Source organism: Artemia franciscana, chromosome 13, assembly GCF_032884065.1.
Source record: "Artemia franciscana chromosome 13, ASM3288406v1, whole genome shotgun sequence".
In the NCBI taxonomy this organism is placed as follows: Eukaryota; Metazoa; Arthropoda; class Branchiopoda; order Anostraca; family Artemiidae; genus Artemia; species Artemia franciscana.
Window position 1 is genome coordinate 13,385,404 of NC_088875.1, and position 19,466 is coordinate 13,404,869.

At 32.6% G+C, this 19,466-nt stretch overlaps 1 protein-coding gene across 2 annotated transcripts; it reads left to right on the forward strand.

The window, feature by feature from the left end:
• The first annotated feature begins 5,017 nt into the window (after window positions 1–5,017).
• On the forward strand, window positions 5,018–18,199 carry LOC136034547 (glucose-fructose oxidoreductase domain-containing protein 2-like). Of its 2 annotated transcripts, none has more exons than XM_065715778.1 (3): window positions 5,018–5,078; window positions 14,901–15,942; window positions 17,903–18,199. In XM_065715778.1, exons 2-3 carry the CDS (start codon window positions 14,902–14,904, stop codon window positions 18,026–18,028), a joined length of 1,167 nt encoding a protein of 388 aa, XP_065571850.1. In that variant the 5' UTR covers window positions 5,018–5,078; window position 14,901; the 3' UTR covers window positions 18,029–18,199. The 2 variants fall into 2 exon arrangements, with proteins under 2 accessions (XP_065571850.1, XP_065571851.1); XM_065715779.1 differs by having other exon boundaries at window positions 5,066–5,087.
• The last annotated feature ends 1,267 nt before the right edge of the window (window positions 18,200–19,466 follow it).

Genomic DNA, 19,466 nt, shown 5'->3' on the forward strand with positions numbered 1-19,466 from the left:
GTCTGGTATCCTATACAAGGATAAGACCCTTGCTAAAGCTCTTCTATCAACAGAATCAAACACTTACTCATAATCTATAAAATTGAGGACCAAAGGTGTTTGCCAACTAAAGCAGTTCTTAATTATTAACCTAAAAGTGAAAATTTGATTGACACATCCTCTACCTTTTCTAAAACTGCACCATTCCTCTCTTAAAACTTTGTCTACACCATCTCTCAGTCTAAAAAGCATCGTATTACTAAGTAATTTGCTACCTACGGAGACTAGACAAAAGCATCGACAATTACAACACTCACTCTTATCACCCTTCTATACACTGGCAAAACTAAGGTTTTCATAAAATCGTTAGGTACTTCCCCTTTTTCAAAAATCATATTCATAATCTTCAGTAGCTTATTTCTCACCTCAGAGCGACCATATTTAGGAAAACCACACTATCAGTAACTGGTGCTTTATTAGTTTTTAATCCTTTTAGTAATGTCTCTAATTCTTCGTCACAAAACAAATCTTCCCTCACATCCAAGGTATCAAAAACTTTTTCATTTGCCTCTATATCTTTTCCCTGCAACTGTATGATGGTTTCGCACATTCTCAAAATGTTACGTTCATCTCTCTTTAACTCTTTCCTTATCACTAATTGTGGCTCCGCTCCTATCTTTAACTGGGATAAGTCCGGATTGACTACTTCCTCTCAATTTATTAACATGCTTCCTCTCAATTTATAACAACGTTTTGCTATTATGCCGTCTAGCTGCATTTCCAGATCCTAGGCAATTTTATCCATGGTCTCTTCTTCACACCTCCTTAGTTCACATTTTAATGTTTTCTCCACTTTCTTTCAGAGGCGCCATTTGGACCAAATCTTGGGGGGCATAAACTCCATCTTGCCCCCCCCCCCCCCGACTCACTTCGTGTCACATAATCATCTAGGAAATGGGCATTTGAAAGAACCCGAGAATTTTATTATGTAACTTACCTACTTTCAAAGTTTACAATAATTAATAGCAAATAGCGTAATTACCCCAAGGGTCGTCAAGTAATTACGCTCTTTGGTTAATAGGCGTGCAGTAATTTCAAATCAATTGGACAGAATGGATTATGTTGGACATAATGGATTATTATGGCCGGCAAAGGGCCCTTTGTGGTGGAAGCTTGGGCCCCCTGGAAAATCTGGGGTGGGTATTTGCCCGCCCCTGACCCTCCAAATGGCGCCTCTGCTTTCTTTACATTCCTTTTGTTTTCATATGATCTATCACTCAGATAAATTCTTTTACAAACCTTTCCTGCTCTCTAATAAACATAAGGCTTTTCTCTAATATGTCTAGCTGCAGTCTTAACTTTTTTTCCTAAGACACCATCGGCAACTTCAAAAACTGATTAAAAAATTTTTCCAACCATCTTCCACGTTTTTATATTTTAAACTCTGAAGTCTAGCATTCAACTGTTCCCCGAAAGTTTTTCTCGAATTCTTATCCTGGAGTCTGCCAACATCGTAACTTCCTATGAGGTAGTTACTCTTTTGAAATCTCAGCTTTAAATGAACTCTAGACACTACTAGATGGTTATCTTTACTTTTAACATCAATAATAGCACTCCTATCTACCATAGTATCTTGTATTGATTCTGCCAGTCATCAGTTTACTATAATATAGTCAATGAAGTTTGCTGTCTTACCATCACGGTAATATCATGTCAACTTATGGGCCAATCTATGACCAAATACCGTAATGGTTATAACTAAATTGTTATACTTACAAAACTTTAAAAGTCTGTACTGTGTACTGTGTTCATTACTGTGTTCTTTTCTCACACCAAATTTACCTAGGCTATCATACCATCTATCCATATTTCTACCGACCGGGGCATTGAAATCTCCTAGCAAAAATACCATATTGAACCTAACCTTCATCATACCCTGGAAGTCTAAAATTTATACACTAAGTCGTTCCTAATATATTTCTAATGTGCCCTTTTAATAAAGTGGTTGGCAGGAGTGCAGCTAAGAGAGGAAGAGGAGGGGACTCCCCCAAAAAGCTCCAAGGTATTGACACGGAGTGCCTAAAACTTGGAACTTCGGGTGTTTTTTGCGTTTTAATTTAGCTAATTGAACGATGGTGGGCACATATTGCCTTGCAGTCAATTGATCATCCCCCTCAACATTCCCTGAAATTTCTTAACTTAATACTTTAGGTCATTCCTGAGATCCACCCTTTTGACAGCCCGCACATAAATAATGTGTTTTGGTTTAGTTCGAGACTCCTCTTAATATTTTGTGAAAGCTTTACCTGAATGCCCTTGGCTTTCTTTTATACAAAAAATCAAACAAATCCCGATTTCCCGACAACAAACACCATATGTAAATATTGGGTAAACTGCACAGCTTAAAACCCTTGTCCCCAGTACTGTTGGGGGGAGGGATCCCCAAAGACATATTTACTGAACCTATCAATTCTTTGTAACGCAAAGGCTGCCTAAAAAAGTGTATCAGATGATTTTGGAAAAAAAGGTGCTTCGGAAAGTATTTTAGAAGATAAAACATTTTGAAATTAAGTGTGCCAAGCTTGAAAATGATAAAAATTGAGTGAAAAAAATATCATATAACTCTAGAAAGCATAACTTTCCTGATTTCTTTATGCGGAAGAAAAACAATTATTAATTGGCAGTAAACTGGTTCAACAAAACTAGTGATTGAACAAGTAAATATAAGGGATTGAATGAGCAATATAAAAATATAGCATTAACATCTTATTATTGAATAGGCATTTCAGAGAAACTATAGCTATATCGTTGAATAGCTAAAAACCTAATCTGTACATTAATATGGATATCGTTAAAATATTTCAAAATTAATTGTAACAGATCATTGCTGAATTGGCCCCGCTTTCTCTTTTTTGTTGCATCTTATAGACAAATCATTGGCATCTTTTAATGAAACTCTAAACTTTTAATGAACCCTAAACTATAATGAGTTTTTAATTCAAACCCTCCCGTATTTAAACGTTAAAGATCCAACCCAAACAATATTAATAGCCAAACCATAATTTAACTTATTGTTACCAAAAGAGACCGAAAATGCCAGAAGTTAGATGGCGTTGGTATTCTTTTTTGATACTAGTGGCGATTTAGACTCATGTAAGTTACCTATACTGTTTGATACAACTCTTAATATGTTCCCATTCGTTTTTTGTCTATTGATCTTGAACTTATGAAAAAGAAGAAAAAACATGACCGGAAACTTGTAATATGTCTCTTATAATAAATTGAAAACAAATAATGTGTTACATAATTATTTTTAAAATGAACTGTAATTAGTCAAACTACTTTTAATTTTTTATTCAAATCAATATTTATATAATGCTCGTAAAATATTATATAATATCTTATATTAAATATAATTGAATATTTAATGTGTTTTTCAATTGAGGTAACGTTTATCTATAGTATATTAAGCATACACTGAATATACTGTAGTAATCCCTGTTGGGGCCTGTAGCCCCATTTATCAGATAAATGCCCCTTTTTTTTTAATTCAGTATAATCTCTCTATAATTCCGATATTTCAACCCTGGGCCTAGCTATTATTGAACATCCTTTAGCCCGATCGATATACTCTCTTTTTTAATTGATTACAACACGGCTGGAAAGAATTTACGAATTACCTGGCTATTGAAAAATGTAGTAATATCTCTTTTTACTATGGATCCTGTTCGCGCAGGATCGTTCGGACTGGAGGCAATATCTCTCTCTCTTTACTCTGGATCCACAGCAGGAGCAATAAATCAAGTTGTTCACCATCTCAGTCTACATTTATTTAGAGGTTGCTTGAGTAAAACACAAAAAAGAAAAACGAATGCATTTGAATATGTGCATGTACGTAAAAAAAGAAAAACAGTTTCAAGAATTCTACAGTCTCTCGCGGGCACCTAAGCCAACTTTTCTTGGACACGGACTATTTTTTTTCTTTTTTCATCATTTTGATTTCAAAAAAATATGATTAATAACAGGGATGATAGTGAGCATGGGTGTTCAAAAAAAAAACGGAGAAGGATTTGCTTTATGTTTTCTATTATAATTTATACGGTTTGTTTTGGGTATCCGGACGGACTGACCGTGTTTGAAACAGTAGACGCTGCCGAAAATAGAGTTCAATCTTGCTTTCTAGGGCTATAATGAGACAAAGGATAAGATGATTAGGGTAAGTTCTGCGGATGAAAGATGAAAGATTGCCAAAGATTGTTCTTTTTGGCCAACCATCAAAGGCTAAATGGAAGACAGGTCTTCCAAGGTTAAGGCGGAAGGACGTCGTTAAAAAAGGTTTAAGGGAAATGGAAAAATCCTGAGAGGGAATAGACAGGGAGGGTTTGAATAGATTGAAACGGTGGAGGAGCGTGCGTATCTGTGTTGGCCTCAGGTGGCTTGATGCTACGGTGAATTTTTAGTAGTAGTGGTAGAAGCAGCATTAGTATACCCAGAAAATGGGTTACAAGAGTAAAAGTACTACGTAGCACTACAAAAGGCAAAATTTCTATGTCCAGCAACTTTGTAAAGAAACGCCTGAGACTAAAATCATATAATACGAATTTGAAAAAGAACAATTTTTGGTGACTGGTAAATACTATACTTGTCATTGTTACTTTTTATATTGTTCCAAAACATTTTTATGCATTATCTATATTAAAACCCATCTTATCAAAAACATAAGATCTTTAAAGAAGAAATGGAAGAGAATCTGAAGTAGTTTTGGAATGCTCATTCCTTTCTTGTGCTGTCAGTTATTATCTTTCTTACCTTTTTTCGGAAATTGACGAGAACATGAATTAACAATTTGAATATATATACGTATCTTATGTAAATATTGTAAAACTACCTTTTGAAATGCACGACTGAAAAGAAAATATAGCTTCAAAGCACACTTGTCTACCCAGCCTCCCTTTTATAATAATTTAGTTGGACGACAAGTAATTTTTTCGCTTGTTTCAGCTCTTAAGTACCTAGGGGACAGCACTGCTTAACGTTTAGGCATCAAAATTTAACTAGCTAACACGATATTCTCTCCGTTTTGATTCTTTACGTGCTAAGTAATCTAAGTATTTCCATTGTTTTACTTAAAGTTATAGTCAAACAGTCTGTGAATTGAATTTTGTTTAGATGAAATGGTGAACTAAAAGAAAAACTAAATTATTAGCCTAGACTTTAAAAACAATCTAGATATCCTAGCTAATAAATCAGATGACCAAAAAAGGTTTAGTTTTAGTCTCTAAGCTAGCTTAAAATGACTTTTTAATTCAAATTATTAAGTTTAAAGTTTTCTTGGTAAAATTCTATTTTAGAAACTTTTGCTATTTTGAAAAGGGGCTAGGTTAGGAAAATGAAACTATCAGTATGAATCCAGGGTCAGAAACATACTCTGGGAAGGTATTGCCAAGCTTCCATGTCTTAGAAATTTGCCTTATTGACAAGTTTATATCAATTAAAATTTTGACACAACAATATTTTATATTAATTTTCAGTCATCACTTTCTTTTTGTCTGGCTTTAGTTCTGAAAATGCAATTCCTGTTATTTGAGTAGAAATCTAGGTAGATTTATAGCAAACAGTATAACTGGCTTTCATATAAAGTGAATATACCACTCAATGCCTTTTTTATGCTTTTTATGAATATAATAATTACTTCTACCTGAAATTTAAGCACTTTTTAACCTAGCCTACCCTAAACTAACCTTGTTATAAATAACTTTAGCACTAAGAAAAGCATTATTTTTTTGATAGAAAAGATGGTGCTGAGAAAACATAGTATTATTTTGCAGAAAATGAGCAAAAAGTCATACTCTAATTGAAAATTTGTCATTTTGAAGAGTTCAAAAAGTGCTTAAATCTGAATTTTTGGTAGAAGCAACTATTATATTTGTAAAGAACATAAAAAAAGGCAAGTGGTATATTCACTTTATACAAAAGTCAGTTATACTGTTTGCTATAAATTTACCAAATTTTAAGCTATGGGCTCTTTTCAAAATTTAAAAATGTATTTCTAGATCCTTGAAATTTCATAAATTAGACCTAGGATTGAGCAAAGTTGTGAATGTGAAAACAGTTTTTTGTACTCTGTTTAAGCAGACAATCTATTTTACAAGGTTTCACTATTATAACAAAAAGATTCTAAAGGTCAGGGCACTCTAGAGAGAGACTGAGTTGAGGTAGTTACTTCAAAACACCTATCTGGTACATGCATTAGTGTGTAGGCCAATCCCTGAAAATTTTATTTCCTTAATTAAACCCATTCCCAAGATACCAAAAAGTAGCTAAACTAGAATTATTCTATTTTTTGTTCTATTTAGGAATAGGTTGAGTTCACTGCTCTATTTTTCTTTGTAGAATCTCTTGAAATAGGTATAAGACTATAGGCTAACTTAGGGCACTAATTCAATTTTGAGCCTTTGAAGTTGATGCTTTGTTTGGGAAATATTTAGCAGTCCATATTTTGGGTAATGTTGATATAAACAGATTATTATGATAGCTAAGAAACAAATTTACCTCTATAGTTAGAATTTCATCCTGAATCCAAATCTAACATTCATTTGTGTCAGAAATTAAGTTTACCCCCCCTCCCTTAATGTGCAAATATATACTCAGAATTAGAATATACCCTATATTAGTATATATAAAAGTGGGGGCAAAGTTCATTTCTATACTTAGCTATCAGGATAATCTGTTAATATAAATTTTACCCCATATTTCTGACTACAAACAAAGTGAACATACCACTTCATTCCTTTTTTATTCTTTCCAAATATAATAATTGCTATTAATGAAAATTTAATTTAATCCAAGTTTTGTAACCTTATCAAATAATTAGCTCATAATGTATATTTTTCATGTTCTGATTGTCAATTTTGTCACCATCAATTCAATTTACAATTATACCAGTCAAGGGTACTTGCAGAAAATTTTCCAGGGAGGGGGGGCAAATACCAGAATAGCAGTGGTGTATAGGGGGCACAGGATTTTTTTTTTAAGATATGTTTTCTTAGGAGTAAGTTTTTTCAATACCTTTAGAAAAGAAATTCTGAAATAGAAAGAGTTACCATACTGAATTTGCATGCAAAGTGAAACAAAAATTGGCAAATTATAAACAGTGAAGATTCCTGGCAAAGAAATCACTCAATTTAATATATAACATATTTAATTTTAATCTATTATATCCAAACCTTAGAGTAAAAGAGAATCAGACTCAATCCAAAATTATGGAAAGATTTATTGTATCCCAAGATTGCAACTGGTGTTGACTAGTCTTTATGCAATTTTCTTAGCCTTAGAATAAGCTACAGAAGGAGTAGAGACCTTAAAAACAGCTTCCAGGAGGATATTTTAGGCTCCGATTTCATTCCTAGAAATTTCATCTATCTCTCCTCAATCAACAGATTTCTAAGATGTCAAAAGCCTATAAAGTGGGTTTTTTGCCAAGTTCTTCACATTTCTAAGGGCCTTTACTAAAAACTAACCCTGCCTACTGTTATACCATATTTTGATTTTAAAATGAAAATGCAAAATATACCTCTTTCATAACAGGACCATTCCCCTCCTCAAACTGACACCTCTTATATATCCAGACGTTTGAAAAAAACTACTTAATAGCAAAAGAAAAACTAAATTTAACCTTAGAATTCAGTTGTCAAATTGATCCTTTTTCTTTTGGTACTCAGATGCAACTGGAATAAAATTAGTATATCCAAATATAATTGTTTACCACAAGAGAAGTTTGTCAAATAGTCTGTTCTAACAAACTACAAGTAAGGGCACCTCAGGACATTATTCACCAAAACTAAAAGCAGAATTTTACTGACAACTGATACTCAACATAACTGGCTTTTTGCACTGATATCTAAAATTTATTCAGCTTATTGTTACCTACCAAAACCTATAAATTGAGAAATGTTTTCTCATTTTCCAAAAAGAGCAAAACACTCCCAAAAAGCAAGCAATCTTAGAGGAAATCACTTTATTACAATGATAATATCAGAAAACTTTTCTGTAGAGGTTTCAAACTGCAATCTACAAGATGTAGAATTTTATATTTTGTTCTTCCTTTAAATATGTCCTTCCTTCCCTTTTCTTCCTTTGATATTAAAAATGGAATAGTTGTGGGCAAGTCAAGTCTTGGCTAATTGTAGAAAAAGCCAAGACAGATAGTCCAATTAACCATTGTTTTGTTTCTCTGACTTTGGTGAAACCTCCTAAGAATTCTGTATGTCTCTGAATTAAGAAAAATCCTATTTATTTGCCTCTGAATATTGATAAATCCCTATTCATATGTCTTAAGCTCTTGAAGAAATAAGAATCCAGTTTGTGCGTTTCTGTCTTTTGAGAAAATCCCTTCACATGTCTGCAACTGTTGAAAAATCCTGTTGATATATCTCCAGCTTTCAAAAATCCTATTCACTTGTCTTTGACTGTCCTGTTCTGTTGTCTTGAAGAATTAGAAAATAAGACCACCCTACAAATAATAACAATATAAATCATAACAATATAATGCAAAAGAGCATTTTTACTGAAACAGTATCACATCAACATAACATCTTATTGATATCTTCCAACAACTTTGAATGTTTTGCATCCATTCCATAGAGCAATTCATCTTGATCTCTCTTGATAGGATAGTTATATTCCTTAGTAATATTATCTGCCAGTGGAGTTTTATTTTAATTGTGATTTTATTGTCTATTAGAACTTCATTTTTACACAGGAAACCATTTTGACATGTAGATAATATATGGCCTATGATATTGTTATAGTGGTATGTCTGTCTTCTTCTTTGCTAATGCCAGAAAGATGATGATATGATTTATCAATCATTAACATGTTACCATAAGTACAAGCAAGAAGCTTGCTTGTCATTACTATTAGTTTTATGCTTGTATTCTCTTTGATCACCAGCTCTTTTGAAATGTTACTCTGTCATATCCACCATTGCAGTTGTTGAATTTTTTTCAGAACTCCAAAGGAATTTAATCTATCTCTTTAATAAATATGCATGCATAAGTTTCCGATTTTATCACCATTAGTGCTTGTTTTGTAGTTAGAATATTCGTCTTTATGAGCATTCAATGCTACAATGACACTGTCATGTATAAATGCCTTTGTGAAATATTTCATCTTGAATTTCACAATTAGTTATGTGTGTTTATTTCACCCAATGCACTGTTAGTACTAAAAATCCTGTTGGTGTGTCTGAATTTAGAAAAATCCCTTTTACTTGCCTCTGAATTAGTAATTTTACTGGCCAAACTGATTTAAATCCACACATAGCTGCTGTTACAGAAGTCTTACTGAAACATTTCAGTGATCCATCCATTATTGCTCAACAGTTACAGTGTTATAGTTTAGTGCTTAATAAATCACCTAAAAGGAGGATCTGTGTTTACATTCTTGAGTCTATAAATTTTTCTGTGGTAATTGATACAATAGTTGATTCAGTGTCAGGATGCATTTGGATTGAAATGAAGCTACCTTTCCAAAGTAGTTATATGTGTATTGCTGTTTTTTCTCAGAGTCCAACATACAGTCTTGCAAACCCTATTAACAATGCTAATATTCTTGCATGCCTTTCTTGTCTTGCAAATTGTTGTTCCAAATTACTTATTTTGGCTGACTTTAACTTACAGTGCATAGATTGGTGTGTCCATATTATAAGTCAGCCAAGTCTGTCTTATGAACAGCAATTTTTAGATAGAGTGGACAATCTTTACTTGTACCAGCATATTGATATGCCAACTCAAGCAAGAAAAGATGCTGCTCCATCTAATTTAGACCTTGCTAGGACTAAATCTTTTGATGTGTTTTGAGCATAGATCTTAGAGCTCCTATAGGTAAAAGTGATCATGTTGTTCTTGAGATGAATACTAATGTTCAGAGAAAGGTAGTTGACACTCTGAGGTATGATTATTTTAATGCAGATTATGAATCTATGAAGAATTTTCTTTTGCCTCTTAATTTATGCATGAGTTAAAACTATTCAGGTGATTCCAGATTCAGCTTTTGAATTTTTGAAGAAGTTTTAAAGTGGTGTAGGTTGATATTTGTTCCATTTGTGAGTAAATGTTCTGACAGTAGAGGAAAACCTAAGCTTCCACGTCAAGTATTCCAAGTAATTCGTAAAAAAACAATCTTTGGCGGTCTTATATTGAATCATGTAATAACAAAAATAAGCCACAACAGTATCAAAGCCAACTGCAAAATAATGATATATGGTCCGCGCACACAAGAGCAAGGAATAGGGTTGCTAAGCTTCTTAGAGCCAATCGTGAAGAGCTGGAGATGCGTATTCTTCAAACTAGTACTACATCACCAAAAATATTTTGGAAGTATGTAAATAGAAATAAACCAAATCTGGCACCCTCTATATCAACATTCACACATCCAACTGCACAATTACCAATTGATAATGATTTTAAGAACGCCCACATTTTTAATGACACTTTTGCTTCTGTTATTGTTAAGCCAAAACCAATACCCTAACATTTTTTAATACCAATAACACCACCTGAAACTATTTCACCCTTTAATGATTCGGATTTTTCAATGATTGAGATGATTAATATTCTTTTCTGGAACCCCTTCATAAAAAGGGTTCCAAATCATACTTTGTAAATTATTGGCCAATTTCAATCACAACTATTTTTTGTCAAGTGATGGAAAAATTGAATGAATGAATGAATGAACTTTATTAGCCATAAAAGTATAAAAAACACAAAGTACAGAGTATCCATCAGAGCTTACTCTTGAACCTAGTCATGGCGCTGGTCATGAAGATCATTTCTTAGATTTAAATATTAATATTTGTGATAATAATAAATTAGGTTTTAAAATGTATAATAAAACGGATGATTTTGATTTTGAAGTGATTAGTTTCCCATTCCTTGAAAGTAATATACACTCAAATATCACGCATTCGGCGTTTTTCTCACAGTTACTTCGTTATGCAAGGATTTGTAGTAATTATATTGATTTTAAAAATAGATGTAAAATCTTAAGCCAAAAATTGATATCAAGAGGTTTTTCTGCAAATAAATTAACTTGGCAATTTAAAAAATTTAGTTTTCATTATAACGAACTTTTAAATAAATATCAAAAGAATTATCTGGAAATACTTAAAGAAATTTTCAACTAATTTCGGAGGTTTGACAAATGATGATGTAGCGCCATTTATTTTGAATTGTGTTTCTAATAGAGCGGATTTTTTTAAAAAATAGCCACATGGTAACGATGAATTCTATAATTGTTTAGTTCATTCAATTTTTTTTTGCATTGTGTTAATATTTGTGATTTGGTAAAATTTATCATATTTAGTTTACCTATTGTTGCTAAAAAGAGGGATATATTAACAGGATAAGCTTGTTTTGGTGTTACTTGGTTGTTTTACATTTGAATTTTTTTTTTCATAGGCATGTATTTTGGGGGTGATACCTGACACGGGGATGCCATGGATATTCTGTGGTAGCCACAACACTTTGCTGGGTAGAGAATTTAAAGTGGCGAAACCCTATAGGCAAGTGTATTCTCCTGATGAGCCCTTGTGTTGGGTTGTTGCCTCTGAATTATTTGTCTTTATTATTTTTTCTATTGTTTGGTAAATGACGACTTATACTTATTGATGACATGACTGCCTGTCCATGGATTATTCTTTATGGTTGATTGTGTATTGCTATGCTGTTTGACCTATGTGATTGTATGGATGAGTAGGGTTAAGGCCTCATTCAAGTGCTGGTCTATATTAATCACTAATTTAGGAAAACAGTCTTCCTTTTCTCCTTCTGTCTTTTTTTTTTTTTTTTTTTTTTTTTTTTTTTTTTTTTTTGCTGGTCTATATTAATCACTAATTTAGGAAAACAGTCTTCCTTTTCTCCTTCTGTCCTTTTTTTTTTATGTGTTTGTGCTGTTGCATTGGTGATTTCTCTTTTCATGATAAATAAACAAAAACGATAAACAGCAAAGAAAAGAAAATTCAAATTAACAAAAGACAACATGGGCTAATTAACCAGTATCAATATGGAAAAAAGGCTGCAGGGGGTCATAAACGTGAATAAAGTTGATAGTCTACAATTGATTGTAGAGTAAATTCAGAAGTTCTTTGATGTTAATAGTTTTTGGAGTCCTCCTCAACATGGTTTTCAAAAACGAAGGTCTTGTACCACTCAACTTCTTGAGGTAATTGCCGACTTTCAGGACTTTGCTGACCTAGGTATACCATTTGATTGCGTTTATATTGACTTTTCAAAGGCCTTCGATACCCTTACTTCTTTGTAAATTTGCTATGTGTAACCTAGGAACAAGAATAGTTTCATTAATTGGTGATTATCTAAAGGAGAGTACTCAACATGTAGTTGATGGGGAGGTGATATGATCTCCAATTGAAGTAATAAGCAGGGTGCCCCAGGGCAGTTGCCTAGGACCTGTTTTATTCGGTGTATTTGTGAATGATTTACTCTCTTCTATCCATTACTCATTTCTAAAGTTGTTTGCCAACGACGTGAAAGTCTACTTACCCATAAAAAATCTAACAGTGGCACAACTTACGCAAGAGGACCTGGATTCCCTGACTTAATGGTGTGAGTCCAATCCCATGTTTATAAATCCGTCTAAGTGTGTTGTTTTACATTATGGTCGTAGGATACCTCCCAATCACACGTATCTTTTGTCTGGTTCAAATGTCCCTTCTGAAGGAATGGGGCGAGACCTTGGGATCCATTTTGATACCCAACTAAAATTTGGTAAGCATGTTTCAGCAATCGTGATAATATGTGAACTACCGCCTATCGTCGTTGAAGAGAAGTTTCAGAAAATTCAATCTTCGAAATTTTCTTTTGCTTTACAAGTCTCTTGTTCCCCCACTTCTCGAGTATAACACTTCCATCTGGTTTCCATCAAGTATAATGGATGAACTTCGCGTAGAAAAGGCACAAAGGAGGGCGTCAAGGATGATTCCCTACCTTCAGCATCTTCCCTACAAAGAGCGACTTTCTAGGCTTGGTGTTCTGTCATTAAATTTTAGACGGCGTCGTATTGACCTTATCAACATGTTCCGTATTATTAAAGGTATAGATGGCCTAGATTTTGGTTCATTTTTCAAATACAGTAACTATCACACAACCACACATTATCATTACAAACTGTACCCCCTCCCCAAAAAAAACAAGTAAGAAAATAGCGCAGTGTTTATTTCTACTAGGGTTGTTTCACCTTGGAATAGTCTACCCGTTGAAGTCGTGGAAACTGGGAATGTGCAGATCTTTAAACGTTCTTTAGCGGAGACACTTTTCTATTTGGGAGTTTTTGATGTTTAGTTATAAGTTTGTCTTTTGGTTATGAATTTTTGTTTGAGTTTTGGATACAAGTTTTTTTTTCTAACATATCATCTTCTAATATCCATAAGTGTTGCTAATTAGCTTATTTCTTGTTTTGTGTCTGTAGCGACAAGCATTATTGCTTACCGTTTGATATATTAATGAATAAATAAAATTTTACTTTTAAGATGAATCAAATAATAGTAATAATTTCTGAGTCCGCAAAAATATTTCTATATATTTTAACAAGGGATTGCAACATTTCAAAAACATTAAAAAAGAAAACCAAAAGTTGAAGATTAATAGAAATCGTTTTTAAAAAAACATCATTACCAAATTTCTTTTCTTATAAGTATAAGCAATTTCTAAATAAGACATGAAAAAAAGTTGAAAAATTTTTAAGTTCAGTTCGGAATCGCTAAAGTTATTACGTAAACTGAAAAAAAAATATGATGCCTGAACAATAATTTTAATGTTTTAATTCAAACTATAAAAATACCTGAATTTTTTAAAATTAGTTTTTTTTTTCGTTTGATAAAATCCACTTGCTACATGATAGGCTTAAAGGTTTGAACGCAACCAGTTATATAATGTCAGCAGGAAGGCCAAAAAAAAAAATATTACAAATGATGATTCTCTATTTGACAGGGGATTACAACAATTCAAAACCCTTAAAAAAGAAAACTAGAAGTTTCAAGATTAGTAGAAATCGAGGTTAGAAATTGGACTTGCTTTAGTAATCGATTATCTTTGAAAAGACACAATATGAAAAGAAATTAAATTGCATAAAGAACAAAAACTGTTAGTTGCAAAAATATTGTTATATATTTTAACAAGGAATGATAAAAATTCAAAAACCTTAAATAAGGACGCTAAAAGTTTAAAGCTGAGTAGATATCTTTGGTAGAATTCACACTGCATGATTATTTCCGCAAGTCCGATTTCTAGCTACGATTTCTAATAATCTCCAAACTTTTTATTTTCTTTTTTAAGGTTTTGGAATTGTTGTAATACCTTGCAAAATATATGCAAATGTTTTTGCAATTACCAGTGTTTTGCTCTTTATATAATATAATATAAATCATATAATATAAACTTTTCTATACATGAAAATCTTCAATTTTTCCACATAAGTGTGACAAGTGTGACGACGTCATTGCAACATATGAAATGCAGTCACTCACATATTTTCTTTCTCTAAAATTAAGGCTCTTGACGAATATTTTTTTCAAACTTCTAACATATCTAAATCGTTTTTAGGCCAGAATATCTCAGGATGCTAATTTCCCGGAAAAATATGGAGCCGTTTTCGAGAAAAAATACATACATAGATACACATAACTAAATAAATATACAGTTATTGCTCGTTTATAAAGATAGTATATATATATATATATATATATATATATATATATATATATATATATATATATATATATATATATATATATATATATATATATATATATATATATATATATATATATATATATACTATCACTTAGAATTATTCTGTATATATATATATATATATATATATACATGTATCTTTTTTATTTGTAGTATGTTGCTTGAAGTCGGAATTATTGGAACATCTAAACCAGTGAAGTTCCTAGTCACTCTTTTACGAGCTAAAGGTTTTCAACCTGTTGCAGTGTGTGGAAATCAACTAAATACTGCCAAGAAATTTGCAGAAGAAGCAGATATTCCTTTTTACACCTCAAACGTGGAAGATATTCTGCTTAGATCTGGTGTAGATATCATTTTCATTTTATGTCCACCGAGTATGCAAGCTCAAATTGCTAACAAAGCATTGAGTATAGGCAAGCATGTAGTATGTGACAGACCCTGCGGACTGCAACAAGCGGATGCATTAAAGATGGCGAATGCTGCTCAATATTATCCATCGTTGATAGGTATTGTTTCTTACGGTATGCGATTTGACCCCATCTTGCAGAAAATGCAATCTCTAATTTTATCTTCATTTATTGGCCAAATAATGCTCATCTCAGTTGATATCAATACAAGCTCACTTGTTGGTGATGAATATAGCTGGCTCTGTGATGAAAATTCTGGTGGTGGTATTTTAACCGTAATTTGTAGTCATTTTATAGACGCTATTTCGTTTATAACAGGGAAAAAACTACGTCAAGTTCATGGATCTTTAAGAACACTTGTTAGAATCACTGATAAAATAAACGGGATTAGACAAATAACGTCTGATGATTTCTGTTCTTTCCAAGGTGAAATTAATGGTGGTGCATTTTTATCAGTTACTGCAAATAGCAATATGAGTGACTTGTTTAAATATAATTTAGTTATTACCGGCTCTAAAGGCTATTTATCTACGGATGGGAAAATCTTAGAGCATTTCAATAGTGAAACAAAGGAAAAATCAGTTGTCGCCCAAATGGACACTTTTACAGCCGCAAGAGATTTAAATGATTGCAAAGATTATTTCCATTTACTATGTCCAAGCGAAGAGGGTCTTTCAAGATTTGTCAATGCTTTGAAAGAATCTTTCCAAGGGGTAGAAGACCGTACTGGATGGAATAAGGACCCTGTTGCTATGGCTGCTACTTTTGAAGACGGACAATACGTTCAGGTAATTCTGAGGGGGTATTATTTATTAATATAAAGAAGGGTTCAGGATGTATCTATTTATTATTTTTAACCAATATAACATTCATTCTTTACAATTAATTCGCAAGGCTCAGTAGCGAATCTTGGGCCAGCAAAAGTTGTAGGCTAAACTTAACTCCTTAATCAAGGAAATGAAACAAAGGAAAATTAATGAGCAATTAAAGAAAGAAACATCGGACAATTGCTTGACTCTATCTACAAAGAGGCTTGTGGCAGCTTCGGCTGACAACAGTGTGACGGGAGAAAATTCTCTTCTCTGTGCATTGGAGATAAAATAATCATTTTTCTTGTTTTGTTTGGGGAAAGCCTGAGGTGTCGGGGAATAGTTGTTTAGAGGGACCTTACCAGCATTGTGTTGTAGCAGAGCGTTTAAAATAGTGGGATTAAAATATGTGAATTAAAGGAAGTATGACATCCCGGTGACATGGAAATTGTGTCAATGAAAGTTGCTGTATTTAACATCTTTAAATAGATGTTAAAGTATTAAAAAAAAAAATCTTGTTGTAACTCTTTGCCACAATTCTACTTTTTAAAACAATTAAAAACTTTAGCGTAAAGAGCGAGGGATTGCGGAGGGGACAACCCATTTCATATACGGAGTAATTTCTGTTCGTTTTAAGTTTTAATGTCGCTCCTTACTTTCAGTTAAAAAAACTAGTTTTTTTTATTTAATGTTTCACAAAACATGATATCCTTTAACTAAGCTTTAGTAAATAAAAATTTGAGCACACAATTCTTGCAGTAAAACGTTTGCATAAAATTCTGCTTCCAATTAGTAATTTTCTGAAAAGACTGTCTAATTACACCTCTGAGTGATTTTTTCAATTATTCCTTTTCATGGGTCGCCAATCAATGCGTAAATTGTTATGAAGCAGATTTATATTTGATCTTTCCAGACCTAATTTTGCCCCCAAATTCTTCTTTTTCCTGTAACAATTTCAAACACAAATAGTTTTTATGATTGTGACTGATTAATGTTTTAATTACTCTTTTATTCATACAAAACAAATTGCCCACTGCTCAATTCGACTTAATTTTCTCCTTTGTTCGATTTTCCGTCGTTCATTTCACTTTTGGCTGTTTACTGGAAAATGAGTTAGCCTCAGATTTTTGTTTTGAACTTTTTTTAAGATTTTTGTGTTTGAGAGAAGGTGATTTATTTTTAAAATTAATTAATTAGTTTAGAATGCTTCTAGGAATGTTTCTGTATGTAATCGCTACGCGTTAGTAGAAAAAAATTCCCTAGCGTACGTGATTTATATCTGCAATGGTTTACATTTTTGTTTATTATGTTAAATCAAGTCAAAAGTCAAGCTTATATCAATATGTTCAATGCCAGGAGCTAAATGCAATAGAATGGATACTATCCTTGCAAATGATATGGTCTGGTTAAAAAATATGACGTAGAACAAAGAATTGCTTTAAGGCCATCAGAAAATAGCTATACCTATGTCTATAATATAATTTTTGAAATAGCTAAGCAGGGGTTGAGCTCCGGTAATCTGTTCTTGGATTTTTAACTAAGAGAAATTCCCTTTTCATAGTTTTTGCACACCTACATGTTAAAAAGATATATGGCTTATTGTTTCACTGTCTTAATTTTCTCAATAAAGATGGAAATATAAAGGTAACAGTCGCCGTGTAGAAGTGGGGAAGCATAATAGCAATGCTACTTGGCAGTTTTCATGGCCTAGTGAAATTTGTTGAAAGATTTTGTCTGAAAATACCAGTTTTAAATATAAAAATACATTTTGCTCAAAAGCTGTGAATACACAAGTTGTGCTGCTAAAATGTCGGCAGCTTTTGGAATTCTTCCGAATTTTTCTACTGGCAGCTTTGGAACTTTTTCCATACCCGGGAAACAGTATAAATAAAGATGAAAAAAGCTTATATAATACTATTATATTTATATATTTCTGTAGGCTGTCATAGAAGCTGTCCGAAAATCATCCAGATTGAAAGAATGGGTGTCTGTGACAAGCATATCTGAAGCTCCAGATCCTAACCCTTTGATAAGTGCGGCAGTAAAGGGAGTTCAAAGAACATGATTATCTCCATTGAAGTTGTTTATCTTGGAACAAAGGATCTGTATAAATCTCCAATATTCAATTGCAAAGCTGCCTAGTTAATTTATAGTTTCTTTTTGCGTATATACAGTAATTTATAGGTATTTTGTATTGATTTTTTATATATGTATATAAACTTTCTATTCCACCTGATATTAAGGAAATATATATCCCACCCCAATATTAAACATACTGCCCTAAGTTCTTTTCCAAGAAGGTAATAAATTCAAAAGATGCCATTTATCAAGACGAATTTGCTTATAATGAGGTAGAAGGGAGTTGAAAGGTATAAGAAAGGAGATGGGAGAGACATAATAAAGATGTACTGTCAAGCCAAATATGAAGGCAAATTAAAGGAGTGTTAGTGGGTAAAAGAAAGGATGTGGTGGAGGTGCCAGGAAGGGCACATTTTGATTAGTTAGAAGAGACATTAGAAAGATATTTTTCAAGGTTAAAAAGGAAAGGGAGCATCTTGGCATTTCGTTGAAGAAGTGAGGAAGTGATTAGAATATCATTTAAAGAGGTGCATTTACAAGGGAGTAGTACCATCAAGTGTCTCAATTTCCTTTTCTTTAATGATTTAGAAACATGTCATTTACAGAGTCATATGAAGGAGATGTATTAGGAGATGATATTGGAGATGTATTAGAAAGATGTATTTGTGGGCTTGTAAAAGATGGGAAATCTCAGACGTTTTTTGAATGAGAAGATATCATTTCTAGAGGTGACATTGCTTCATCTGGGTAAGGAGAAATTTATAAGGTCGTTTTATTTAAAGGAAAGTGAGTGAGAGAGAATCAAAAGAATTTTAAAAAGTGTTGAGATACTATTTACGAGGCAAATTTACTTCATTGAAGGTAGAGGAGACTGGCTGGGGTTGGGACCAATATTTTTCAGTTCCTCTCAGCCCTCCCAATTCTCAACGTAATACCCTATTTTCTTGCGGATTTGAGTTACACTTCTGTGTATGGGTAGTGTTCCGACTGAATTGATGAGATGCCTCTTTTATTTAAGAGGTATCTTTAAATGCCTTACAATCTCACAGGCATTTCCCAATATCTTGAAAAAGTATTACTATTTTTAGTTCGTCTTTTAGGCAAATTTCCGCAAAAATCTCCCTCTCAGCAGCTACTATTGTATTTATTGTGATAGTCAAATTTTATACATCAATATATCACTCGATTAAGAAAGTTTCTTTAAAGTTCTATAGAAATTGTTGAAGAACTCTGGAAATTATTATTGGAAACATTTTTTTCGGCTAAGAGGAAAACCATCCAATGTCGATATTTATAATAAGCAAAATTATTCGTAAGACTTCTAATCATGTTCTCTTTCGACACAGTTATGTTTTCATCATGTACTGTACTGAATTCAGTGAATTTTTATTCTATTCATTTATTATCAATCATTAATGAATAGA

Bases quoted from the DNA above. Each gene is read 5' to 3' on its own strand.
- LOC136034547 (XM_065715778.1), top strand. From the start codon at position 14,902: ATGTTGCTTGAAGTCGGAATTATTGGAACATCTAAACCAGTGAAGTTC. The intron at 15,943-17,902 runs GTAATTCTGAGG...ATATTTCTGTAG, and splicing joins AAGACGGACAATACGTTCAG to GCTGTCATAGAAGCTGTCCG.